At 40.2% G+C, this 26,836-nt stretch overlaps 1 protein-coding gene and 1 pseudogene across 1 annotated transcript in view; one reads left to right on the forward strand and one right to left on the reverse strand.

Annotated features, from left to right (window-relative positions):
• Positions 1–26,836, reverse strand: part of LOC119914378 — a 267,025-nt pseudogene that overhangs the window by 137,082 nt on the left and 103,107 nt on the right.
• Positions 5,466–26,836, forward strand: part of LOC119914392 (glycine receptor subunit beta-like) — a 28,428-nt gene continuing 7,057 nt past the window's right edge. Inside the window, exons 1-2 of the mRNA XM_038733688.1 lie at positions 5,466–5,815; positions 12,066–12,172. Coding sequence (XP_038589616.1) covers positions 5,658–5,815; positions 12,066–12,172 — 265 coding nt within the window. The 5' untranslated portion in view covers positions 5,466–5,657. The remainder of the gene's footprint in view (positions 5,816–12,065; positions 12,173–26,836) is intronic.

Raw genomic sequence — 26,836 nt, forward strand, 5'->3', positions numbered from 1 at the left:
GGATGCCTCAGCATATTACAATACAGGAAGTCCTGCAGTGCAGTGGGGGGTTAGGGGTGATTGTCAATTAGTAACAAACTAGCAACTGAGACAAGTTGTAGTTCTTGTGAGTCTGCTAGCCACCTTGAGCTAATGTTGATGCTTTCAGAGATTGTGTATTTACCTAACTGAATACCCCACATTTACGCTAAGCACAAAACTGCCTTGTTAGCTCAGTCTTTTGAACTATGAACTTTGCATGTAAATAGTGACCAAACTAAGGTAATTTATTAAAACATACAATACAATAACATGTAATAATTTAAAATAGGAATAATACACTATAAATAATTTTGTGTGTAACTACACATGTGCTGAGTGACCTTCAGAAACTATTACAATACTACTGAAAATCTAGGGCTTTACTACCCAGATAGCAAACTGACTCCGCACTGGAGGTATCACACGGTCCGGAACGGATCTGCAAAACGGGGCCGTTTATGCAGTGGCTCATCCGGCCTGGATCCGATTTGGATCCGTTCATAAAGTGGCTCATCTGGCCAAAACTGGCTACAGAAATATCTAAAATCTAGCTGACCAACATCTACTGTTCTGTTTAAAAGCTTAAATACTTATTATAACCTGTCTATCCTTTAAGCCACCCTGCGGTTCTTTAGTTAAATGCTTTTACTTTGAAGATGCAGAAAATAGTAATCGGAAGGTCAGCGGTACAATCCCCGGCTCCTCCAGGCTGTATGTTGAAGTGTCCTTGGGCAAGATACTAAACTCCAAATTGCCCCTGGTGGCTGTTCCAGCAGTGTATGAATGTGTGTGAATGGTGTATGCGATGTAGTGTAAAAGCGCTTTTACAGCAGGAGCTCTGCTGAGAGAGGAGAGCAGGGGAGGGGCTGCAGCATGATGACTTGCTTGTTGTATTGGCTGCTTCCGCACAATAGTCAGTGTTGATAGGCTGTTACTCATGACTTGTAATCAGCAAGTACTGTGGACATTGTACTCAACACTCTGTGGGCCTGAGCAGGCAGAGAGAGGCGGCTGCATCAGAGCCAAAGGAGAGCATTTTTTATTATTTATATCAGCTATCTGCTTTTAAAATGACCAATGCAGATTATTGGAAAAATTAATATCGGCGCAGATAATCGGCCAGACCGATTATTGGTCACCCCCTAGCAGTGACTTAACCATGGGTGAGTAAGATAGAGTATAAATGTTTTGTTTGTTAAGCTATGAGGAGAGGAAAAGTCCGCTAGCCACTAGGCTAATTTATGCAGTTTAAAATGTCATAGGCTAAGATAATAATTTTGGACATAAAAAAAAATCTTGACAGACAAATTTTTTGCTTATGTTAAATGTGATTGTTATTAAGGCATGTTTTATGTGTGGTAGTGGTGTCAATTTAAAGTTGACTTTGCTGTATTTATTGCTGCAATTATTTTATGTGTTGTTGTTTTTTCTTTTATTGCCAAAAAACACAGAAAAAAAGAGGAGGTAGCATGAAGTCTCCATCAATTGCATCTTTGTCAGAGGAGGATAAAAATAAGAAGTAGGAGACAAAGGACAGCAACACAGGATACCTTTTTATATTTTTATATTTCCCCTTACATGCCTTCTTGTTTATGTGTAAATACAGAGTGAAAATAGGAGCACATCACATAGCACGTTGTCACTGTGTGATTATAGAGCATGGGAGAACAGTGTATACTTTTAACATATATTTCTATACATACACACACACATATATATATATATACACACATATATACACACACATATATATACACACATATATATATATATATATATATATATATATATATATATATATATATATATATATATATATACACACATACACAGTTCTGAAGGCGAAAGGGGGTCAAACACAGTATTAGTATGGTGTTCCTAATAATCCTTTAGGTGAGTGTATATATACAAAATAAATGTATGCAATGTATGCCTAATGTGTTATCACTCCAAGACAACATCCTTGCAGAGGTAGAGGGTGATGATAACCCCAGTCATGTTGATGAGGAGGGAGAGAAGGAAGAGGTGGAGCTGCAGGATGAGGAGAAGGTTAATGGAACAAAAAAAAAACAGTGGCAGGTACAGGGGCTGAGTAGTTAATTATATGTAGAGTGAGAATTATAAAATGCATTATTATTAGTCAGATTTATTACTGATGTTCTTCTCATACATAAGTAACTGTACTATCAGCAGAGACAGAGTCCAGCACAGGGGAAGCTGAGCCAGGGAGAGGCTTGTATTTTTAACACACACACTGCTCTATTTTATGGAACTGTATTGTAGTTTTTGATTGTGTCTAACTTGTAACTAGTTAAACAAGCTGTACACACGGCATTTTGGTAATAGCATACTGTAACTTACGCTGGGTGTATTTGAAATGTTTGCTACATTCCCCTCCGGTAAAGCCAGTTAGAACATTAGCTGTAACAGAGATAGGAAGAACGGCACCCGCTAATAAAACAAGCAGAAAAGCAGTGCGAGGGGGCCAGTTGCCAGGATGGATGATGTAGGGCTCTACAGAGTATTTCACTCGCAAAAAAGAAATACATGGGAAGAGGAAAAATTATTTACGTGCCCAGTGTGCGGGTAAAGACTATAAACTACCGTAACTGTTCTGCATGAATGGTTATGATTATTAGTATTTCCTTACTATTAATAAATTAGTGACCAATGTACACTGTTTTTCTTGCACATGAATTTTATAAACGGAAACATTCCACAAAAATTTAACCGCTGTAACACGGTTACTTTGGAAATGTAATGCATTACAGATCACAAGTTTAAAATGTAACAGTAGCCTAGGTTAACTATTTCAATAACTCTATCAAAATAATTTAACTTATCACTTTTCTAAATTTCTAATGAATATTTTTCAACTGTTAACTATTTAAAGTTAAAAGTTTGTGGGGCAGGTTAACTGGCAGATAGTGGTGCTGCAAATTCAGACAATAGAACCAATCAAAAAGCATCAAAGTTTACTAAACAGCTGTGGCTGGAACTGGCAAAGAAAGACATCGTGTGTTTGTGAAAAACAAAGCAATATAATTAATATTATTCAACATATAGTCGAGATTTTTATAGAAAATAGTCAGATGTAACCCCCAATGTTATCATAACCATTTTCATGTAACTGTGATTTAAATACACATTTTCCCCAGTAACTGTAACATACTAGTTACAGTTTATTTGTAATTAAATTATGGAACTAAATTAGATGTAACTAGTTACTTACCAACACTGGTAACTGGAATATAATATTCATAATAGGCCTAGCTAGCGGTAAACTACATAGTATATATATAATTTATTGAATACACTGAGATTATGTAAGTGATATAGTAACATTTTGCTAACAGCTGACCAGTATAGCTGACCTGCCGCCCAGTCGCGCATTCACGCCAAGGATGGTGCATTGAGTAACTCAGAACTTGGATTAGTAACTAATAATATTACTGGAAAAAGTAATCCGTTACTCTACTAGTTACTGGGAAAATGAGTAAATGTAAAATGAGAAAAGTAATATTAGTACAGTTCCTACCCAACTCTGCTAACAGTAGGCCTAGCTATGAAATTTGTTTTAATTTAATGTTAGAATATACTAATAGGAATAATTTATTCTCCACAGATTCTGTGCAACCAAAGTTTTTTATTAAAAATTAAATAATACTGACAAATTAAACTCAATCAGCAACAAAAAAAATACTTTCTTAAAAGAGAAAGCAAGCATGTAACCACATTTTAACTGAAAACACAAACAATTTGTAAACACTTTCAACACCCTCCCTACTCTGAGGGAGTAAACACGAGCCTATAGCTCCACTCTTATTTCTGACCCTAAACCAGGAGTTCTTAACCTTTCTGACAGTCATTTACACTGGGAACACTGGGGACAGGTCCCCACCTCATTTTGAAACGGCTGATTTTGTCATCACTTTTTGAAAGCATTTGTTAAAAATGCTCTGAAAAATAGCTTGCACCAAACAAATTAAGTTAACTAACAAATGAAAATGCTCTGAGAAAGGTTGATTTGCACAATAAGAAAACATGCTATGCAGTATAGTTTTCCCTCATATAAAAACATTTTCAAAGACATTTTCACCATAAATTGGTGCAGAAAATGTCTCCAAAATCTTCTGGGGGAGGACTCCAGACCCCGCACATATATCTATATATCTGTATCAAATATTTAAATCTAAATAGTGCTAAAAATCTTCTTGTCTTGTTCTTGAGCATTGTCACGTCTCATGACCCAAATGTATCATCATGCCACTGATCTGAGCCCTTATGTCCCCACCACTTTTCAACTATAATCTAACCACATGGTATATTGTCAATCTTTTTTTTGAATGTTTTACCTGTTACATCTGTTACAACGTGACTTCCGTTCTTGGTTTATAACAAAAAACAAATTGAAGTTCACAGACCCTCTTCATTCTTCATTAAAAAGGAATAAATATAAAATGAATTGCCAAAAACCAAAAAAATCTGTGTATAATCCGTGTATGGTTCATTCTTTGATTATTTCCTTTCAAAACCGGAAAACCAAAAATGGGAAAAAACAGATAAACAGAAAACAGCTTTGTGTATTAGACTTACTTGAACATCAACATAGGCTCAGCATTCGGTTTGTAACTCACTAGCAACTGGGACAGGAATAGGACACCTCAGAATTTGCCTAAGAATCCTCTGGTTTTTAAGATTTCTTCAGTATCAAATTAATTCAGTGATAGTTGTGAGTATATCCAATGATACACATTAAACATGAACTGTTATTAGTTAATATCATTCCTCTACACTGTTTCAACCTGACCTTTATTTTGGATGGAAGAATTTAGAAAGTTACCCAGCGCTGCGGAGAGCCTTCAGCTGCAGTAGGCACATACTGTAGATTAGGCTATACGTAAAAAACAGTAGCATTGAACTTCATCCAGCCAGGGGAAACCACCAGTTCAATGTGGCACTCCAATATGCCGGTTCCACCAATGCGTTCTCATCTCAATAACAATATATCTCAACTCATAACTGACACTTTCAGACAGAGTGACAAAGCGTAAGTATGAAACGCCACCGTTTGCTATGTCCCAGCAACACAGAGGATGTTAACCCTACCTGCTAGCAAATCAGCCGTGAGGCCGATGTGACCTGGTGCACTGCAGAGGATCGGTGATCATTCCCTCTGGTTGGATGAAGCCTGACACAGACCACAGCTGTTTCAAACAACAGGCACACGTGTACAGCAGCTAGTTAGTTTGAAAACCAGTAGGGATACAACACCGGTCATAGATGGAACAATACGCAGCTGCCTTTTTTTCCGATTTTGGTTTTAAAACAGAAGAACAAAAACAGATGTTTGGTTTTTTGTTTTCTGTTTCTGTTTTTTTTTCCGATTTGTTTTGAAACGAAAGAACAAGGATTAAAAAACTGACCATTGTTGCTGGCATACTGGCACTGCAAGTACAGAGAACACAACCAAGTACAGAAATGCTGCAAGAAGCACAGGCGACAATGGCAACTGTGGGACACTGAAAAGTGATCAACATGCCCGGACACTGCATGGGACACAGTTGTCCAACCAAATAAACCTCAGATTTTAGCTCTTTTTCCAACACCACTGACCAACTAGCCAACTTAACTTCATGAGTCACAAAGCAGCATTTAACTCTGTTTTAGGAACCATGGCTGCTGGATTGAGGCGGGTGATCTTGTTCCTGTTGCTGCTGTGCTGTTGGCAGCTGACCACGGCCAAAGAATCCACAAAGAAGGGAAAGAAAGGCAAACAAGTCGTCTGTCCATCGTAAGTAAATATCCAAATACATCTTTTCTCAAAAAATTGCTATTGTTATTAACATTATCCTGGCAATTTATCATCATTCTGTTACACCAGAATTATCTGGTTATTGTAGTGAACCTACTTTACTATTGGTGAAATTATGAATATTAATATTTGAAAATATATTGTAAATACTTGTTGGGGCACCACATGAAAATTCTGTCCGCTCAAGGTCTCAGGACTCCTTAGGTATGGTTTGATAATCAAACAATTTCCTAGTAATTTGTTAGTTATTAATGGTTCAATTATTTCAAAATTGGTGAGTTTAATCAATTAATCTCAAACGCTAAACAGTACATACACACAAATAACTGATTCAGGTGAAATGTATTTACTAACTAAAGTGAATACAACAGTGTGAGTAAATATAATCGTATCACAGAAATAACAGTCAAAACAGAAACAAACCAGAATGTAATTAACAGAATATAGTGTAGAGTAAATTCAGGATAATAGGTTCAAAATGCATTCAGTTTGGTATTGTGGAGGGAAGATAGTTCCAAGGGAATAAGGGAGCCAATGAGCGCAAGTTACGGAATAATTGAGTTTAGGGCAGAAACGATTTATTGATTAAATTGAAAAAAAAAAAAAAAAAAATCATAAAATGCTTCAACACAAATTCTTTGCATCAATGCTGCATTTAATCAATGTAACTATACAGCACAGTGTTTCACAGGGACATTTATCAGTGTCGCACACGACATGATTATTGGAGCTGTTTGCAAAGTGGAGAAAGAGAGAGAATATAGCAAGAGACAAAGAAGAAAGTGTCCAAAGTATGGGATCACTGCCAGTGGAACACAGACGAGGTGACAGTAACAGCAACTTTAGCATTTAACTGAAATCATGATTGACTGTTGAGTTGAAGCCAAAGTAAGCCGCAGTCCTCAGCTGTAAATGTGCACACGTGCGTTGGTTGTTCTCCTTTTTGGGCCGTGACTTGAAACCTCAGTCATGAGTTAACTGGGTGTCGGGGAGCTCCAGCTCTCTCTGTAACTCAGACAATCCCTGCTACCTGTGTGTGCTAATCCATCCTTTCAACCAGATTCTGTCTTTATAATCGCCATCTTTATAATAAACAGCTGTTTTGTGTGCAGAATCACGTGTTTCACGTGTTTTATTGAAAAAAAAAACACAAACAAAAAAACTTGGTTTGGAGACCAGCGTCGTCTGACAGCCGCTGTCAGCTCCTGTAGTGTTTGTGTCCCTGTCACCGATCAGTCACGTAGTGTGAACGCCACAACGACTTCAAGACTGCTGTCCTGTGACGGCAAGTTGTGTGAACTACACGGCCATCAGCCGACGCTGAAAGTCGTGTAGTCTGCATGAGCCTTTAGTATAACTTGTATAGCACTCTAAGCAGCTGTCTAGTTGTTGGTCTGATGTTTGCTGGATGACACTATGAATTTCCGATAGGACTAATAAAGATCACCTATAAACATGCACAGCTGATCCCGTTAGGGGGGGGGGGCGCCGCCAAGCAAAAGTACTTCGAAATGATGCGTTGATGAATCATTGAAATAATCTATTGAAGCTTCGAATACTAAAATCATCGTTAGCTGCAGCCCTAATTCAGTTAGAGGAAATTAGGAGTTTAGTAACTAAGGACTGTAATACCAAAGCTAAAGCACACCAGCTCAACCACCGAATTAACTCAACATTTAAACTCAATTATTAGTCCAAGAGCTAGGGAAAAGAATTAAATAACACAGTATGATCCTTCCGTTACGAGAAAATATGAGGAGAAATGGGAGCATGCCGTTGATACAAAACGTAAACACAATATAAGCTCATGCTATAAAACCTGGAACACCGGCAGGAAAGTAAATGCATCAGAGAAGAAATTAAGAGTACTACAGGTTAAGTCTTTTAGCTTTACCAAAATGGTACTTAAAGAAAACTGACATAGCAATTACTAAACAAAATAAAAAGGCGAGAACCACTACTAACTTAGCAAAGATTATGAACCAAACATAACAGCTTATACAGAAGAACCTTTTGTTCACAAGGTCTGGGTTGGAATAATATCCTTTGGTTCACATTCTTGTTGCTTATCTTGTTCACACATTGGCTAGAAAGTGGGGAAGAGGTGTTTGCTGTGTGTGTGTGCGCGCGCGCCTCAGTTTTATGGCTGAGGGACTCCTTCGTAGGGGGAGGGGCTAAGGCGTGGAGGAAGCTAGCGTCCCAGGGTGGGACAAAATCCTCAAACGAGGGGCGGCCACCAACAACTGTTGAGCCCTGGCACAAATAGCTTCCTTAAGGCTGTCAGTGGTAGCTCCCTTCCACTGGACTTTAAGGTCCACGGACTCCAAAAACATGTTCTCAAAATCCGTGGGGGTCAGTGGAGGAGGGTGAGGGCGAGCGTGCTGTGGGTCCATGTTGGCTTGATCGTTCTGTTGTGAGTCAGGACAGAACAGACCCAAACACAACACTCAGGATTACAGGTTTTATTTAGGGGAAAATGGGGGTTGAGGGAGAGGTGGGGGGGGAAAACACGGGCACAGGGGACCAAGGAGCCAGTAGGGTAGAGGAGGCTGCGACAAGGGAACCGAGAGGCACCGGGGACCGAGGAAGAGAGGCATGGGAGAACTGACTGGGTGGTTGGTGGAGGAGTGTGGTGGCAGGCTGAGGAAGAGCTGGGAGGACGACATAGAGGAAGCACAAGAAGAGAGGGCAGGTAGGCGAGCTCAGCCGACACAATGGAGAACGGAGGTGAGTGAACCTGGGGAAAGGCAGACAGATGGATAGGGTTAATCACTAGGAAACAAAAAAACAGGGATTTTGCGAGATCAAACGCTTGAGTCAAGCAGTGGCACCAGGTCAGGAGCAACGACGATCAAGCCGAGATTGTGTGGAGAACCGGGGTTGAAGTACTGGCAGAGATGAGGTTGATTGCTGGCAGGTGTGGCAGGCAGAGGAGGTGGCTGACGAGATGCAGGTGCGGGTCGTTGGCTGGGCTCAGGAGCAGAGAGAGCACACGCAGGGGGAGAGGAGGAGACACAGAGAGGCAGGCAAAACACAAGGGAAAACAGAATGGTAGGAATAAAGGAGAAATAAACAGTACACTCACAGTCAGCTGGGCTGCCACCACAATATAGACCTTTTGGGTACACAGAGAAAGTCTTAGATCTTTGAGTTCAGCTCATGATGAATCAGGGCAAAAAGTGTTTTTGTTCATTGTATAATATGTATATATATATATATATATATATATAGTTATCCATGTTGGTCAAGTTACTCCGGAATTGTAATTGTAATTACTTTACTTATTATTGGGTATTAAAAGTAACTAGTTATGTTACTTGTTACTTTACTGTACTTCACTACCCCTAGCCCCCGGCCCCTCCTAAAAAATTCTGTTAATCCACTTTACTGGAACAATAATTAACCTTAGGAGTTAACAATCAGAAAAGCGGCATAATGGCAACACCAGCTGTCAAAAGAATGCCTATCTCCCTCATCCTACATTCTTCCTTTAGCTTTTGGCTAGCAGCCGACTTGAATCAGAATCAGCTTTATTGCCAGGTATGTGTACACATACGAGGAATTTGACTCAGGATTGTACATTTCTCATGATGTGCTTACTCATGCACAATAATAAAATATAATAAAATAAAATCAGAAACAAACTACAATATAGACAACACTAATATACACACAAAAAACAACAAACAAATAGTGCATTGATCAGAGTGCAAAGGTAAGAGTAAACTATTATTCTCATTATGTACATGTTGATAGTGGATGTGATATACAGGTACACATACACATACATGCATACATGTACACATGTACACAGTGTGATGGAGCATAGTGCAAAGGATGCAGGAAAAAATAAATAAGACCTGTGACATTATGACCTGAGGTAGGTGTATTGGTATACAATAGTATATACAATATGACATAGTATGAACAGCACTGAAATAGAGAACGGTGAATAATAAATAATAAGTGGAAACCAGTAAACAGGTGCTGATTAGAGACAGAGTTACTGGGTTATTGCACAGGAATTGTTCCTGACACTGTGAGTCAGAAATCAGCTGTTCATCAGAGTGATGGCTTGTGGGAAGAAACTGTTCCTGAGTCTGTTGGTTTTTGGCGTACAGTGCTCTGTAGCGCCTACCAGAGGGGAGAAGCTGGAACAGGTTGTGTCCGGGGTGCGATGGATCTGCAGTGATGTTTCCTGCCCGTTTCCTGACTCTGGAAATGTGTAAATCCTGAATGGAGGGCAGGTTGGCACCGATTATTTTTTCTGCAGTCCTGACTGTCCGTTGTAGTCTGCTCCTGTCCTTTTTGTTGGCAGATCTAAACCAGACAGTGATGAACGTGCAGAGGACAGACTGGATGATGGCTGTGTAGAACTGGATCAGCAGCTCCTTAGGCAGGTTGAGCTTCCTGAGCTGACGCAGGAAGTACATCCTCTGCTGGGCCTTCTTGATGATGGTGTCAGTGTTGGGGTCCCACTTCAGGTCCTGGGATATAGTGGATCCCAGAAACCTGAAGGATTCCACAGCAGACACAGGGCTGTTGAGTATGGTGATGGGGAGGCAGAGTTGGGGGGGCTCCTCCTCAAGTCCACGGTCATCTCCGCAGTTTTGAGCGTGTTAAGCTCCAGGTTGTTCTGACCGCACCAGAGAGCCAGCTGATCAACCTCCCGTCTGTAGGCCGACTCGTCACCGTCCCGGATGAGGCCGATGGCCGTTGTGTCGTCAGTGAACTTCAGGAGTTTGACAGATGGGTCCCCTGAGGTACAGTCGTTGGTGTAGAGGGAGAAGAGCAGTGGGGAGAGCACACACCCCTGGGGGGCGCCAGTGCTGATAGTCCGGGTGCTGGATATGATGTTTCCCAGCCTCACCTGCTGACTCCTGTCAGTCAGGAAGTCTGTGATCCACTGACAGGTGGAGGCTGGCACAGTGAGCTGGGTGAGTTTGGTGCTGAGGATGTCTGGGATGATGGTTTTGAATGCCGAGCTGAAGTCCACGAACAGGATCCTTGTGTATGTCCCTGGAGAGCCGAGGTGTTGCTTCTGACCTTTCAAAGGAGACCAGAATTATGCATCTTGGCCAAATGGTTGAGGAATTATTCCTGAATCATGATAATTCATATTCCTGATGTTATTATAGGTTTTTTTTCTGGAAAAAGGTGGTGTTTTCCAAAGAAACTCCTGCACACTGTCTAACTTGCACTGGCACTGTTTCTGTACTAGAGCATCAGGCAAATTTGCCTTTATAAATATATTTTGCAAGTACGACAGTGTGCAGGAGTTTCTTTGCAACTTTTGACCTACTTGTTTCCCTCCGACACACCTGTTTAATGTTATAGGGTGTGAGGTAATTTTCTGTTCTGAAATTCAATAAATATGAAATAAAGCACAGATTTTTTTCATTGAATACAACAGTGGATTTTATTTTGTATAACGGAAATAAGGTGACCAATTCTTCTGTTCTTTTTTGATTTCTTTGACATTGAGATACCTTGCATAAGACAGTGGACGCTGCTATTCTTGACCGCTAAACAGGAATTCTGCTGGACAAATCACACAGGAGTGATTCCTCATGTAGCAGTCCCCCCAGGAGGAAAATACACTAGCTGCCGCTGTTCACAATGCTCTGCTACAACCATTCGACTTGTTACTCCCTTACTAATCAGACTGATCCTTGGGGCCATACATTTATTAAAAATCTCTTATAGCTTCTAAATGTAGAACTTGAAACAGTTCAGCATATTTGATGAAGTTGATGTACTTCTGTGTAAATAAGCTGTGTTGACTATGTTGACTATCTTAACTCTCAAATATCACTGTTATGTATTGTACTAAAAAATTAACATACAGTGTATGAGTAAGGTGGTTATAGGTTTCATTTTGTGTGGGCCCCCCTAACATCCTATATTAACAAAGAAAGAGAAACAGAGTAATTTGGTGGCACATTTCAAGGAATAGCCCAGTGGAAATATGACACAGCACAAACATGTGTGCAGGAAATAACAAAACTAAACACACAACTGTGTGTGCTGTGCACATGTGAGCAGGTTATGGAACAGACATATCACTTCTTGAGTGCATGTATTTAGATAAATTCATCTCCAATAGTTAAATGGAATTGTGTTACAGTACTGATTGAATGTTCGTCAATAATTATATATATATATATATCTCCAGTCTTTGGATTTGGATGTTAATTATATCCATTTCTATTAATATCCTATTTAACAGCCAGTTGTCCCCAGAAGATATGGCACAGGTTCCGGCAAACTCCACCTCCAACATCTTGAACCGTCTTATGGTCAGTTATGACCCAAGAATAAGGCCTAACTTTCAAGGTAATGCTACAAACTATACAGGTAAGTGATGACAAACATTTTCTTTTAAGAAAGACACACAAGACCATTTAGTTCATTTATGTGTGCTCATCCAGAATCAGAAGATGTTTCACAATAAAGGATGGGTTTGTGTTAGGGAATAGGACAGAACAGACCCAAACGCAACAGTCAGTGAAAGGGGGTAAGGGGGAGGTAATAGAGGGGCTGGGGAAGAGGAGATGGAGGTGAGGCGGACACCAGGGGACGTGGGCATGGAGGACCGAGGAGCTGTTGAGGCGGAGGAGGTGAGGCGAGGGAGGCAGGGGACCAGGGAGGGGAGTGGTGTGGCAGCAGGTGGCCTGGCGAGTAGCGGGGGGCACCGTGGAGGAAGCCCGAGAGGAGAGGACCGGTGGGCGGGCCCAGCTGACTGAACGGAGGCCGAGAGTGAGTGAACTTGGGAAGGAAAGCAGAGGGACAGGGTTAGACGCAGGGGAAAAACCAAGGGCTGGAAAACATAGATCTCTGCACGAGTTATCAGGAGCTTGAGAGAAGTTGTGGCAATCACGACAATCAAGCGGAGATGGTGTGGAGAACCGGGGTTGATATGCAGGCAGGGATGAGGTTGATTGCTGGCAGGTCTGGCAGGCAGAGAAGGTGCAGGTGCGGGTCGTAGGCTGGGCTCAGGAGCGGAGGGAGAGAGAGAGGGAGAGCACATACAGGGGAGGAGACACAGGGAAGCAGGCAGAGTACAGGAAAACACAACAGTGGGAGAAATAAAATGAGAGCAAACCAGGACACTCACTGTCAGCCAGGCTGCCCCCACAATAGGTTTGCAGTTTTTCAAATCTTCAGACAGACAGACTTGAAAAAATGTAACTTATCCTTTAAAGTTGATGTTTTTTTATATATATAAAAGTGCTTTTGGTTAAATTTGCTGAAATAATCAGTATATCAGATTAAGCATTAAGATATAACATTAAGAATAACATCTAGGCAGCCCTTTATATATTCATATCAGTTCCTCATCATAGGTTGTCTGTATAAAATGTATAAAATTTTAACCTAAAAATTTACTGTTGTAGCATACCTACTTGCTGTTAATAAAGGGTTAACCCTAAATAAAGTTAGTACAAAGTTTGGTTAAGTGTATCAAAGACATAAAAACAATAATGACTAAACAACCAGGATGCCATCAATGAGAATAATAGAGTTCAATGTGAATTTAGTTGGTCTATTGTGGGAAAGAATTTGATTCTAAGGGAGTAACGGAACTAATGAATGTAAGTTGTATAATAATAACGTAAATGATAATAAGTTAAATTTGGCTAGGAGTTTTAGGCTAAAGGATTAAAAGCTAGAGGACATCAACTTGGCCACAGAATGCAGCATTTAGGTTTTGCCTTAGTGCATGTTGTTTATCCCACCGTCTGGATGACAAAGGCCTCACTGTACTTCCCTCTAAGCACAGGCAGACACAAGTGGTTTTCTTGCTACTGTTTTATTGAAGGCAAATCCACCGTGAAAACTAATAAAACAACACTGACAAGAAAATATAGAAACAATGTTAGCTTAACATAAACAGTAACATGCACAGCATGTGGAATAACATTTACCAAATGCAGACGGACAAAACAAATACCTTGTTGGCTGCATGCTACGAAGACAGAGGAGTCTTTGAGTCTTAAACTTAAAACCGCTGACATCAAAGTCTGCTTTAGCCAGCATGAAATTTTCACCGGAACACACACATGTCCATGCTATCTGTTGCCCACTGGTGTTGAGCAACAGTACAATTCATGCGAGAGCAGCCCAAAGAAACTTGTGAGTGACTTCAAAATAAAAGCACAAATAATAAATGTTACTTAAATAGAAAAGGGAAGTATACAAATTACAAAAATATAATTGCAACAATTACAGTCACAGTCTTGTCTGTCTTGTCACTGGCTTGTCTTGTTCTTTGTGTTCAGGGCCTCCATGGCTTGGCACGCCACAGGCCTCTCGAACGAGTTTTGGGCCGATGGGGTTATCCCGGAGTCCTTTGGCTGGCTGGTGGTTGCGGAAAACTCTGCAGTGCTAGGGCGTTGGCCTGGCTTCGTCCGCTGGTTGATGTCCTCGGTGTTACAGCTGGTTGAGTCCGAACTTTGGTGGAAGTTAATTCGACTGAAATAAAGCTTAAAAGAAACTTGGTTGTTTCTGAATTCAAAGTTGCGTGACTTAAACGGTCTGATAACGTAACATAACAAAACAAAAGACAAGGTAAATTCAACAAAGTTCCGCGGGACCTTGTGAATATTGGCTATGTACGTTGCTGTGAGACAAAATTCTTCGGAGACTATCCGAGCCGGCAACTTAGATGCTGGAGTTACAGGGCGCAGGAGCAGAGAACTGCCGAGAACGCGCGTGTGCCCACAGTGCTGTGTTTTTGTCTCCTGGGGCATGTCTAACAGGAGGAGCTTTGTTGCTCAGAGTCTGTGTTTTAATTTTAATAAGGTCTTAAAGTCCATCTGTGTGTGTTTTAATCAAATACCTTTCCACAATCAACTCATGTCAAACAGTTATACATTTCTAAGTTTTAAGCATTTAATAAAAGGAAAGGAAAAGTTATTGTTAATCCTCCATAACAATTATAATAGTTACCAGTTAAAAGCATTTCATAGTGTTTATAGCAGATGAAAGAGCATCTTAACTAAATACTTCCAGGAAAATACTGACAGTTAAACATTGTGACTTAGAAAATAAAGTTATAAGAACATGGCATCAGATCACAAACAATAAAACACAGAGAATAATAAATTAAGCACAAGGAGAGGCAGTTAACAATGGCATGTAATACTTATTTATGTCCTCTGGGGTGACACTGGATCCATGAACGGTGAATGAGATAACTTTGATTACTCAAACTTTAAATTCAATCCTTGGCTCAGGAGCTGGGAAAATTGGTTATTTAACATGATAATATTTCTGTACTATATCATTTCTTAGAAAGTATATAAAAAGGGCTGAATCAAAGCATTAATTAAACAAAGAACACAGGCAAGACAGTAAATTCCAATTTAAATTAATTATGGATAGCCCTTTGAGATGCAGCATCTCGTTTTCAAGAGGGTCCAAATACACACATACATTATACAACAGGAAAAACAAAAACAAACAAACAAACAAAACAAGTGTTCAAAACAATTGAGTTACTAGGCAGCTTACACCCTCGCCCCAGACCAAAGACACATCATAGCTCAGACATGTTATAGCTAGCTCAATAAGTACATCTCATTTACCTCATTGCACAAGTGGAACCCATAATACAAAAGAGATTCGATACGAAAAGGTATCACATTAGAAAGACAGAGGTTGAATCCACAGGAGGTGGATTCACATCTTCGCTGGAGTTGCAGCCGTGGTGTCGTTGTGAGACTGTTCGAATCCAAGCTGACCCCCCTTGACCACAAAGGGGATCCTGTAAAAGCTGAGATATGCGGAGCAGTCTTCGCAGCCCGCCTCAAGACCTACTTCCAGAGACACTGCCGACTCCAGGTCAAGAAATGGTATCATCTTGTCGACAGTCAAACAGTCCTGGGTGCAATACAGCGTGAGAGTTATGGCTACCAGACTTTCTTCGCAAATCGCGTTGGTGAGATCCAGAGCAGTACCGACGTCCAAGACTGGTGGTGGATTCCAGGGCCAGCAAACATCGCAGATATCATCACTAGAGGGGCCAGTCCAGATGCCCGGCCAGCCCACCTGAGAGTACTCTAATTCACACAATTAGACAATTACATGAAGCAAAATACAATTACAAGCAATACTGTTTAGTCCAGCATCAATAACATGCACACACATTGTTAAGATATTGAAATATAGATAACCTAAATCTGCCAAAAGATGAGATGGGTCTCAATGAAAGAGGGAGATTATTCCAAATCGCAAGTAGCTTTATAATGAAAAGCTTTACGTCCAGCAGCTGAAAAGATTCCTGGTACAGTAAAGATGAGATATTACATATCTGTAAGTGGATACATAGCACTACAAGGAACCAAGAGTTCTTTCAGATATGGAGGACAATCAAAGTAGGCACATTTGAAAATAAATAGGAATCAATGGAAGTCTCTTCTTTAATAAAGCTGAAGCCAATTTGGTGATGCATACATCACACAATGATGAGTTTTAAAAGGAAAACTCAGAACAAATCTACATAGAGAGTTAAAGACAACATTAAGTGGCTTAAGAACAGTGTCACTAGTGTTCATGTAGATGATATCACGGTAGTCAATAATGGTAAATATCAACTGAAAAATTAACCTATTCCTGACTTCAAGTGTGAAACAATTAACAGATCTATAGAGTGAACTGAGACAGCCATATATTCTTTTTGTGATGTAATCAATGTGAGGTTTAAAAGGTAAGCTCAGACTCAATCCACAGTCCAAGGTATTTAAATTTTTCCAATTTCACCATGGAGGATCCATCTTCAAAATAAAGTTGCAAGTTAAGAGCACAAGGTCGTCTGTGCCTTGTCCCAAATAACATACAACAGGACTTTTCCATATTCAACAATAATTTGAAGCCATTTTTGAGTCATAATAAAGTCAGCTTGTAACCTGTTCGGGATACAGTGAATATAAGAGTCAGCAGTGTAAATTACGGTATCATCAGCATAAAGATGAACCTTACAGATGGAGCAAATGTGCGATAAATCATTAATGAAAATTGAGAACAAAAGGGGTCCTAGAGTGGAACCTTGAGGAACCCCCTTATCAACCAATAAATAATCAGACAGTGAACCTTGAAAAGCAACACACTGCCGTCTATTGTGAAGATAAGAATTAAACCATAACAGAGCACTTTGATTCAAACCTATTGCATAAAGCTTGTCAAGGAGAAGGTAATGATCCACCATATCAAAAGCTTTGGAAAGGTCAATAAAAATAGCACCAGTTAGCTGTCCCTTATCGAAGGCAGAGAAAACGTCATTGGTGAACTTTGTGGTGGTTGAAAAATTAGGTCTAAAGCCAGATTGATATTGGGATGTTATTCTGAATAATTAATTTTGATAATTGATTAAAAATAATTTTCTCAAATATTTTGGCAGTGGTGCAGATAATAAAAATAGGGCAATAATTATTCATATGAGAAGCATCACCCGTTTTGAAGAGAGGGGTAACTTTCGCACATTTCCATGTAGCAGGAACAGTGAAAGTAGTCAAAGAAGAAGAAAATAGGTCCACAAGTGGAAATATCAATACATGCAGCAAGTTTAATATACCTAGCCTCAAGCCCATCCGGACCAGCACTACTGTTGTCCTTTAGATCACCTATAGCATTAAACACATCAATGGGCATGATTTTATTAAATTTGAATGGGCCAGAGGTAAAAGACAAGGTTGAGAAATGATCATTAGCATAGGAATAAACATGTTGAATCTGTTCTTTCTCTGGTGTCTTATCAGTTCGGCACATCGGCATGAAAAGGATGGGACATGTTAATGGCTCTTTGGTGGGGTAGAGAATAAGGACTAAAGAGAGATATGCTGGATTTTTTCCTTTTGGCATAAAATAATTAAACCAACACTGGCTGGTTCACTACACTGATAACTATACAGTATAACTGTCAAATAAATGTAGTGGAGTAAAATGTACAATACCTGTAGTTACCTCTGAAATGAGGTGAAGCACAAGTATAAAGTGACATATACTTCATTCAAGTAAAGTATTCAAAATGTACATCAAAATAATACTTAAGTACTTATTTTCCACCACTGGTGTGTGCATCTCTATGAGGTTTGAGTTCAGTTTCTGCACTATGTTGGGTACTGGTAAGGGGAGGTTTGGCAAAAAATTTTAGAAATATTAATAACATTACTGTTTGGGACTAACAACCAAACATGAAAACATTCTCAAAAGAGGCTTGCCCACCGATAAATGCCCACCATTAAACACTAATTTACATTAATAGAGCAGAGAGTGAAGGGTGAAGCCGTGCACTGACCGTAAAACAAGCAGCTATTATCAAAACATAATACACAATAACCACAAGCAACGACTCTTAGGGAAAAATTTGGATGAATTTTACTTTAGCACAAATCAGTGATCACAGCTCAGTCAATAAACCACTACAATCTATTCTAAGTAAAAACAAAGCATACAGCTTTGTTTGTTTACAGCATACAGCTTTTATTGTCATTATATTACAATGAATACAACAAAATTGCGAGTGCATCTTTGATTTTGAACGCTGTAATAACACTGCCCTCACCCCACTGTCTGATGCATCAACCTCTACGATGAACTGTCTGAAGGGATCTGGATGGACTCGGATGGGAGTGGATGTTGTGGTGTATAACATATGTGCATTTGACGCAGAACAGTTTAACATAGTACTGTAGCAGCTGGATAGAGGATTAGTGACCTTTTAAGGGGAGAGTAGAGGTCAGTGGTTATGTGGAGACTCAGACCCTTATATGGTGTCTAACAGATGTCTACACTTATCCTATAGGACTGTGCCCTTATATGGATTGGTGCCTTAGTTTGCAGACTCAGACCCTTATATGGTATCTAACAGATACCTAAACATGTCCTATATAAGCAGTGTTTGATGTACAGAGAGACAGAGTGGCCATTGGGCTGGGTCACTCTCCAAGCTGCTGCAGAGCTTGTAATTGATGCTGAACTCCTTGATGTAATAAACTTTTATGATCAAGAACAGTGTAGAGCGGATTTCTTCTCAACACATCATTGCAGCATTATTGTTCGGACACCACAATGTGAACAGGGATTTTAGCTTGTCAAACGCAGCTTGGGCTTCAGGAGACCAGGAGAAAAGGAACTTAGTGGAAGGTAGCTGTGCCAACGGGGCTGCAATCTTGCTGTAGTCCCTGATGAATCTGTGATAGAAGTTCGCGAACCCCAAAAACTGTTGCTGTTGTTTTCCAAAAGCAGGGACCTGCAACTCCACAACTGTTTTGATTTTACCTGGATGTCCCTGCATCTGCCCCCTTCCAATAATTTAGCCCAAAAAGGTTACAGAGCTGGAGTGAAATTCACATTTCTTGGCCTTGACATATAGCTTGTTCTCTAGCAGCCGCTGAAGAACTTGGCAGACGTGGAACACATGCTCTGTGGGATCCCTGTAAAAAATCTAAATATCATCCAACTAAACAAAATCAGATCAGCAGTGTAAATTACATTGTTTACAGCGTTTGTGTCCAAGCCCATTAATAGAGAGGTGAAGGGAAGGAAAAGATCTGGTAGAAAAAAGTGTACAAGTAATAGGGATAACCGCACCCTGGAGAGGATTGTGAAACAAAACCAATTCAAAAATATGGGGGAGATTCACAAAGAGTGGACTGCAGCTTCAAGAACCACCACGCACAGACGTATGCAAGACATGGGTTTCAGCTGTCGCATTCCTTGTGTCAAGCCACTCTTGAACAAGACACAGCGTCAGAAGCGTCTCACCTGGGCTAAAGACAAAAAGGACTGGACTGCTGCTGAGTGGTCCAAAGTTATGTTCTCTGATGAAAGTAAATTTTGCATTTCCTTTGGAAATCAAGGTCCCAGAGTCTGGAGGAAGAGAGGAGAGGCACAGAATCCTCGTTGCTTGAAGTCCAGTGTAAAGTTTCCACAGTCAGTGATGGTTTGGGGTGCCATGTCATCTGCTGGTTTTGGTCCACTGTGTTTTCTGAGGTCAACGCAGACATCTACCAGGAAGTTTTAGAGCACTTCATGCTTCCTGCTGCTTACCAACTTTATGGAGATGCAGATTTCATTTTCCAACAGGACTTGGCACCTGCACACAGTGCCAAAGCTACCAGTACCTGGTTTAAGGACCATGGTATCCCTGTTCTTAATTGGCCAGCAAACTTGCCTGACCTTAACCCTATAGAAAATCTATGGGGTATTGTGAAGAGGAAGATGCAATACGCCAGACCCAACAATGCAGAAGAGCTGAAGGCCAATATCAGAGCAACCTGGGCTCTCATAACACCTTAGCAGTGCCACAGACTGATCGACTCCATGCCATGCCGCGTTGCTGCAGTAATTCAGGCAAAAGGAGCCCCAACTAAGTATTGAGTGCTGTACATGCTCATATTTTTCATGTTCATACTTTTCAGTTGGCCAACATTTCTAAAAATCCTTTTTTTGTATTGGTCTTAAGTAATATTCTAATTTTCAGAGATACTGAATTTGGGATTTTCATTAGTTGTCAGTTTTAATCATCACAATTAAATGAAATAAACATTTGAAATATATCAGTCTGTGTGTAATAAATGAGTATAATATTATAAATAATATATAAAGTTTCACTTTTTGAATGGAATTACTGAAATAAACCAACTTTTTGATGATATTCTAATTATATGACCAGCACCTGTACATTGGAGAGAAGAATGGTGGGAAGCGGAAGGGAGCCGGCATCAGCCAGCCTATATCTCCTTATTCTGTACTGGACACCACCTCTCCTTCCTCTATTTCTCTGGTGACTTTTGGGTAGTATATTCCCTATTGCAGAAATAGACTATTGACACTTGCAGCAGGTGCGAGTGGAAGGAGTTCAAGCAGTAGCTCTCGAGTGTAGATAATCCTGTGACCAGCCCCGTCGCTGCCATCACTTCCCCAGGTAAATGTAATGTATGTAAAAGCACACATAAAAAACACAACCAAGCATTCAGCATTCGTGCTGCTCACAGGTCGCAAAGAAGCTTGAGTGCCCTGGAAGAGTCCACTGGAAAAGACATCAGGCATCAGGCTAGGTTCTTGTGTCAAAAAGTGCTCCGACATTTACCATTCATGCATCCACTCCTGATGTTGGATTGGTTCCTTGCAGTAAACATAAGTAGCTGCTATTTTACTGGCTAACTAACGCTAATGTCAATGTGAAGCTGACTTTAGGTTTAAGTTTGCATTGAAGGTATTGTAAGTTGTAATCTTTAAGTTACCAATAGAAACTTTAAATGAAAACTCTGAAATAGGAAAATATACTTATCTATATTTATCTAACTTTTCATGTATGTGTATCGAGTACAGAAACAGGTACAGGGCCATTGAGTAAAGTGTCCATTGCCACTCATGACAATGTTCCTGTTTGTTGATTGTACAAAAAAGAAAAGAAATAAGTAACATGAGGAGTGTGTCTGGTTGATTTGCTCTATGAAGCTTCAAGCTATAAGCAGATGTCCTTTTTCTCTCTTTCTCTCGCTCACACACACACACACACACACACACACACACACAGATACCACAATGTACATATACTGCAGTTGCAACTATTTACTGTATGTGTACATTGACTATATGATGAATAAAAGTCTTACACTGTTGAGTTTCACTGCAGCTACACATGGCTATTGCTTATAACCTAAAATATTACAATAACAAAACTACACTTGTAGGCAATACAGAAAATAAAATATAATGTTTGGTTAATATAATGTGGTAAAATATTGTTGGATTCAATGAGAATCTGGTTATTTCAGTGTGGCCTAAATAATGTTCAACATTTTGGCCAAGCACATTTGGTGGTGGTTGGCTGTGATTGTATGCATTTGTTTGGCACTCTAAGAGCAGGAGATAGCTGCAGTGACCCTTGGTATTGTGGCCGTGCATGAGCACAAGACCAAACTGTGGCAGTCTCTGCTCTCGATTGCTGTGTAACTGTGGTAAATTGAATATCTCAACATGAAGGGTCAACCAGTGGATGAGAGAAAGTTTCCTTCCATGTTCAGCTTTCACTATTTTAGTATCTTCCGTGCAATGTAGAATCATTGGAGCTCAGTCTACTAGTCATTTTAAATCTAATTTTAAGTTGATAAACATTGTTGCACTCACAAAATTAAGTTTTATAACTTGTTTTGGGAACAAAGACCATGCCTTAAGCACATCCGATTTCCGCACAAAATTATTTAGGAACACCTTATCCATTCCTTTCCTCTTTGACTCACTTTTCAGATGACCTTAAACAGACTTGCAGAATACACCTTAACCTTGGACCAGGTGTGCCTTCTCAACCCTTCAGATAGCGATCTGATTGAAGAAGATCAGCAAACTCCTTAAGTCTGAAGACTCCTGGAGTCTCCTTCATCTCCTAATATCCAACCTTTTCAGCAATCCATATTCCCCAGCTCTCTCAGCTTTTATCCTGCAACAAGTTCAATGTTGTCAGGCCTTCGTCTTCCAGCAGCTTGAGGGGAAGATCCCGTCTTGGTCGTTACTGGTTCCAGACTCCACTCTCCGAGCCACACAAGAACCAGGCACTCTAATGACAAGTGAAGCAAGCCACCGCAACCAGAATTCATCCTGCCAACAATTTGAGCATCCATTAGCTTCAAACATATCCAAGTGGACAGCGAAACATACCTTTCAATCACTCTGACAGAGCTAAACTGCACTGCATTAAGCATATTGACTCCACTTCCACTTCTGGTGATTGTGTGTTACTCGAAGTTTCCATTTTTTAGGGACTCTTGATTGATCTCATAGTTGTTTACAAGAGTTAGCTAATGCTACCGTGCTTTAGTTTAGCTGTTAACAACTTTAGCTTAGCAGCTAGCAATGGCTTCTCTCTCTCCCTCTCTTGCTCTCCCTTGCTTGGTGTGTCAGATGGTCAGTTACTCCTCTGCCTGCTTTAGTGGTAATGGTACATGTAACAAGTGTAGTTTTTTGTAGCCATGGAGGCAGGACTCAGTTATTTGGAAGTTCCGCAGATCAGTAGATCAGTCAATAGCTACGGTAGTTAGCCAGCCCTCGGTAGCCGGTACGGCCTGGCATCCCCAAAGCAGCAGAAATCAGGGTGGCGGGGTGACTGCCGTAAGCATAAAACCACGGATTATCGGCAGCTAAATTTTGAGAAATGTGAAGTTAGCGAAACCAGCAGCCATAGGATAAACTTAAATACAGTAAGATTGTTATTCATGTAGGCGGTAATGACTCCCAATTATGGCAATCGGAAGTCACTAAGGTCAATGTCAAAAATCTGATAAAACTGAAGTTATTGTTTTTGGAGCCAGGGAGGAATAATTGAAAGTCAGTTCTCGAATTCAGTCTGTAATGATAAGAACCACAAATCAAGCCAGAAATCTTGGTGTAGTCATGGACTCAGACCTGAATTTGAGAAGCCACATTAAGACAATTACAAAGTCGGCCTACTATCACCTGAAGAATATATCAAGGATTAAAGGACTTATGTCTCAGGAAGACCTGGAAAAACTTATCCATGCATTTATCTTCAGTCAACTCGACTACTGTGTCCTTGCAGGGCTCCCTAAGAAATCCATCAGACGATGGACGCTGCTGCTCGAGTCCTCACTAAGACCAAAAAGGTGGATCACATCACTCCAGTTCTGAGGTCTTTACACTGGCTTCCTGTATGTCAAATAATTGATTTCAAAATCCTGCTGTTAGTTTATAAAGCACTAAATGGTTTAGGGCCAAAATACATTTCTGATCTTCTGCTTCGTTATGAACCATCCAGACCTCTCAGGTCTTCTGGGGCAGGTCTGCTTTCTGTCCCCAGAGTCAAAACTAAACAAGGAGAAGCAGCGTTCAGTTATCATGCTCTGTACATCTGGAACAAACTCCCAGATAACTGCAGATCTGCTCAAACTGTAAGTTCTTTTAAATTAAGACTGAAGACTTTTCTTTTTACTATAGCTTTTAATTAAATATTTAAGAATTTTCTTTTTACCACTGTCTTTAAGTAGTAGATTGATAACTTACACTGCATTGTAACTTTACTGTCCTGTTTTCTTTTTCTTTGTTTTTAGCTTTTTACCATTGCTTTTAATAAAATATTTACACGGTGAGAAATTAGTAGGTAATTGAGTGAAAAGATAATGAGAGTGAGATTGAACAGAGTGAAGGAATTGGTCTTAAATCTCGCACCCGAGTGATTTGCAGGAACCTCTGTCCATTTGTAAACGCGCAAGTGGGTCCGGAGTATAACTGGATCAAAGTGGCCTGCGGACAGACATGTCCTGGTTTCTCTGTAGTGTCCGAGGGTTTTTGGAGTTTCAGTGGACCCAAAGATTGCTATGGACCAGAGTACAGACTAGCTAGAGAGAGCAGATTAAGTGTACTTCTGTGTTTATTCTCTTTTAAAAATAATTGTAATTAAATAATTGTAACTCAATTATTTGCTCAGCCTGTTTTTATTTTCCATTTAACTCTTTTAACCCTGATTGTACACTGCACTGTAACTTTTATTATATTTGAATGTGTTTTTTTTCAATTTCCCTATGTTGCTTTTAAACTTTTTTTTTTTATTAAATTTTTTTATATTTCCCTGTTTAATTTCTTAATCTAAACATCAACCTGTCTCTTAAACCCCATCACAACGAGGCTGCTTATAGAAGGGCAGGCCAGGGCAAACGGGGTTTAAACCTGTAACCTTCTTGCTGTGAGGCGACAGCGCTAACCACTGCACCACCGTGCCGGCATTAAAGGAACCACTTTAAGCTGGTTTAAGTCCTATTATTAGATCGATATCAGTTTGTACATGTAAATGATGAATCCTCCATGCATGCCAAAGTCAGTCACAGAGTTCCACAAGGTTCTGTGCTGGGACCAATTCATATGCTTCCTTTGGGCAATATTATGAGGAAACACTCCATAAACTTTAATTGTTATGCAGATGATACTCAGTTATATCTATCCATCAAGCCAGTTGGAACAAATCAGTTAGCTAAACTTCAACTGTTCATTTAGGATGTTACAACCTGGATGACCTGTAATTTTTTGTGATGTTATATGCAGATAAAACATTAAAGTCATTGTACTGAGGCCCAAGCACCTCCAAGACCTTCTAGGACCGCCTTTTTTGCAAAAATCAGGAACATCCTGTCTCAAAATGATAGGGAAAAATCAGTCCATGCATTTGTTACTTCTAGGCTGGATTACTGCAATTCCTTATTATCACGCTGCTCAAATAAGTCCGTTAAGACTCTTCAGCTGATCCAAAATGCTGTGACACGTGTTCTGACAGGAACCAGGAAAACAGATCATTTGGGCCCCAGCATGAACCGTGCAAGGTCCCTGTTGAAACTGAAGGGATTATTTTTTGGGCCCGTGCACAAAATTCAGGCGCAGCAAAAAATTTCGTATTTTATGGATCTCGCACATGGACGTGGCAAAATCGCTCGCGCCCCCTACAGAGCTGTCCCCGGACTAAGTTTCACCTACGTGTACGAAATTTCTGTGGTACATGTATCATGTCCAGAATTTTGGCGATTTATACATCTTGTACAAACTCCTCCTAGGGAATTGGGTCTAAACCCATTGAAAGTTGGTTAAAACAGTTATTATCAGTCAACCAGTTTGCCCGTGGCGTGCTGTCAAAAATCGATGATTCACTATGAAACAGGAAATTGTTCTAACTTCAGTATACATGCTCACATCTGCACCAAATTATACATGTATAATAAGAGTTGCGCCCTGATATTCACTCAAAGTCATAGCGCCACCTGCTGGCAACAGGAAATGACACATTTTATGCTGTAATGTACTACTCCTAGCAGTCATATCAAATTCAGAACTGTCCCAGAAAGCCCCGAAGACATTAATGAAGCCATGTTGTTGCAGTTAATGACGTGGGGGTGGCATGGCGGCAAAGTGCCACGCTTCGTGATGACACAGGAAATTTTACACGTTTATTAAGAGTTCTGCCCTGAACACATATGCATGCCGACATTCACTCACAGTCATAGTGCCACCTGCTGGAAACACTAAGTCACCTTTGATGAAGCTGCCCCCCGCCGCACGTTTCACCTACATGTATGACATTTCTGTGGCACATGTATAATGTCCAGACGTACCAAAAAGACTCTGGAGCGATGCCCTAAACACAACAGGAAGTTGGCCATTTTAAACTTTAGGGTTATTTTTCACTTCAGATTTTCTCTGTCTGCTGTAAAGCAATTGACGATTACAAGTTGTACAAACGGTGAGTTTTCATGAAATGGCATGCCCGTGGCGTGGCGTCCAACATCGATGATTCGCCACAAAAGAGGAAGTTCTTTTAACTTCAGTTTACATGCTCACATCTGCACTTAAGTTTGTGACACTTAAGTTTCTGTAGTGTCAGCTTCTGTCAAGCTTAATGCCATTGTACAACAAATCAAGGTACAGCGTAACATGCAAAGTTGATGCTTCATCCGCAGACTGGTTTACTCTCACGTGTCATATGACCAGAGTATAATCTCCTTTGCAATTAGAAAATCTCGATTTATCATATCGCGATAATAGCGGAAATGCAATTAATCGTTGAGCCCTATTTTTAAGTCGCTTTGGATTAAAGCGTCAGCTAAATCACTAAATGTAATGTATTGAAAGGAAGGGTGGCTATATTGGTTACTAAATGCCAAAAAGGCCAAATATTTTATTTGTGTTATTACACTTACTAAGAATAAACAGGTAGTTAGATAATTTAGTTGCCTAATAATTCTGCACTAATTACTGTATATATTTTCCTGAGCAAAACAAAACTCACTTTTCCTTAGTTAAGTTTGAGGTTCAATTATATTTTGGATTGACTGACAGCATTGTTTTTGTTCAACGATAAAATGAATCCCGAGAATAACAATTTGCCTAAAAATTGTGCACTCAGTTGTGGAGTGACAAGGGAGCATCTTTGCAACTACTGGTGGCAGAAAAGAGAACAGCATGTTGAAGTTTAGTAGGCTGGAGGATTTGTGCTTG

The sequence above is a fragment of the Micropterus salmoides genome, unplaced genomic scaffold, assembly GCF_014851395.1.
Source record: "Micropterus salmoides isolate LMB-PRFRI ecotype aquatic unplaced genomic scaffold, ASM1485139v1 Ms_hic_scaffold_1, whole genome shotgun sequence".
NCBI classification, from domain to species: Eukaryota; Metazoa; Chordata; class Actinopteri; order Centrarchiformes; family Centrarchidae; genus Micropterus; species Micropterus salmoides.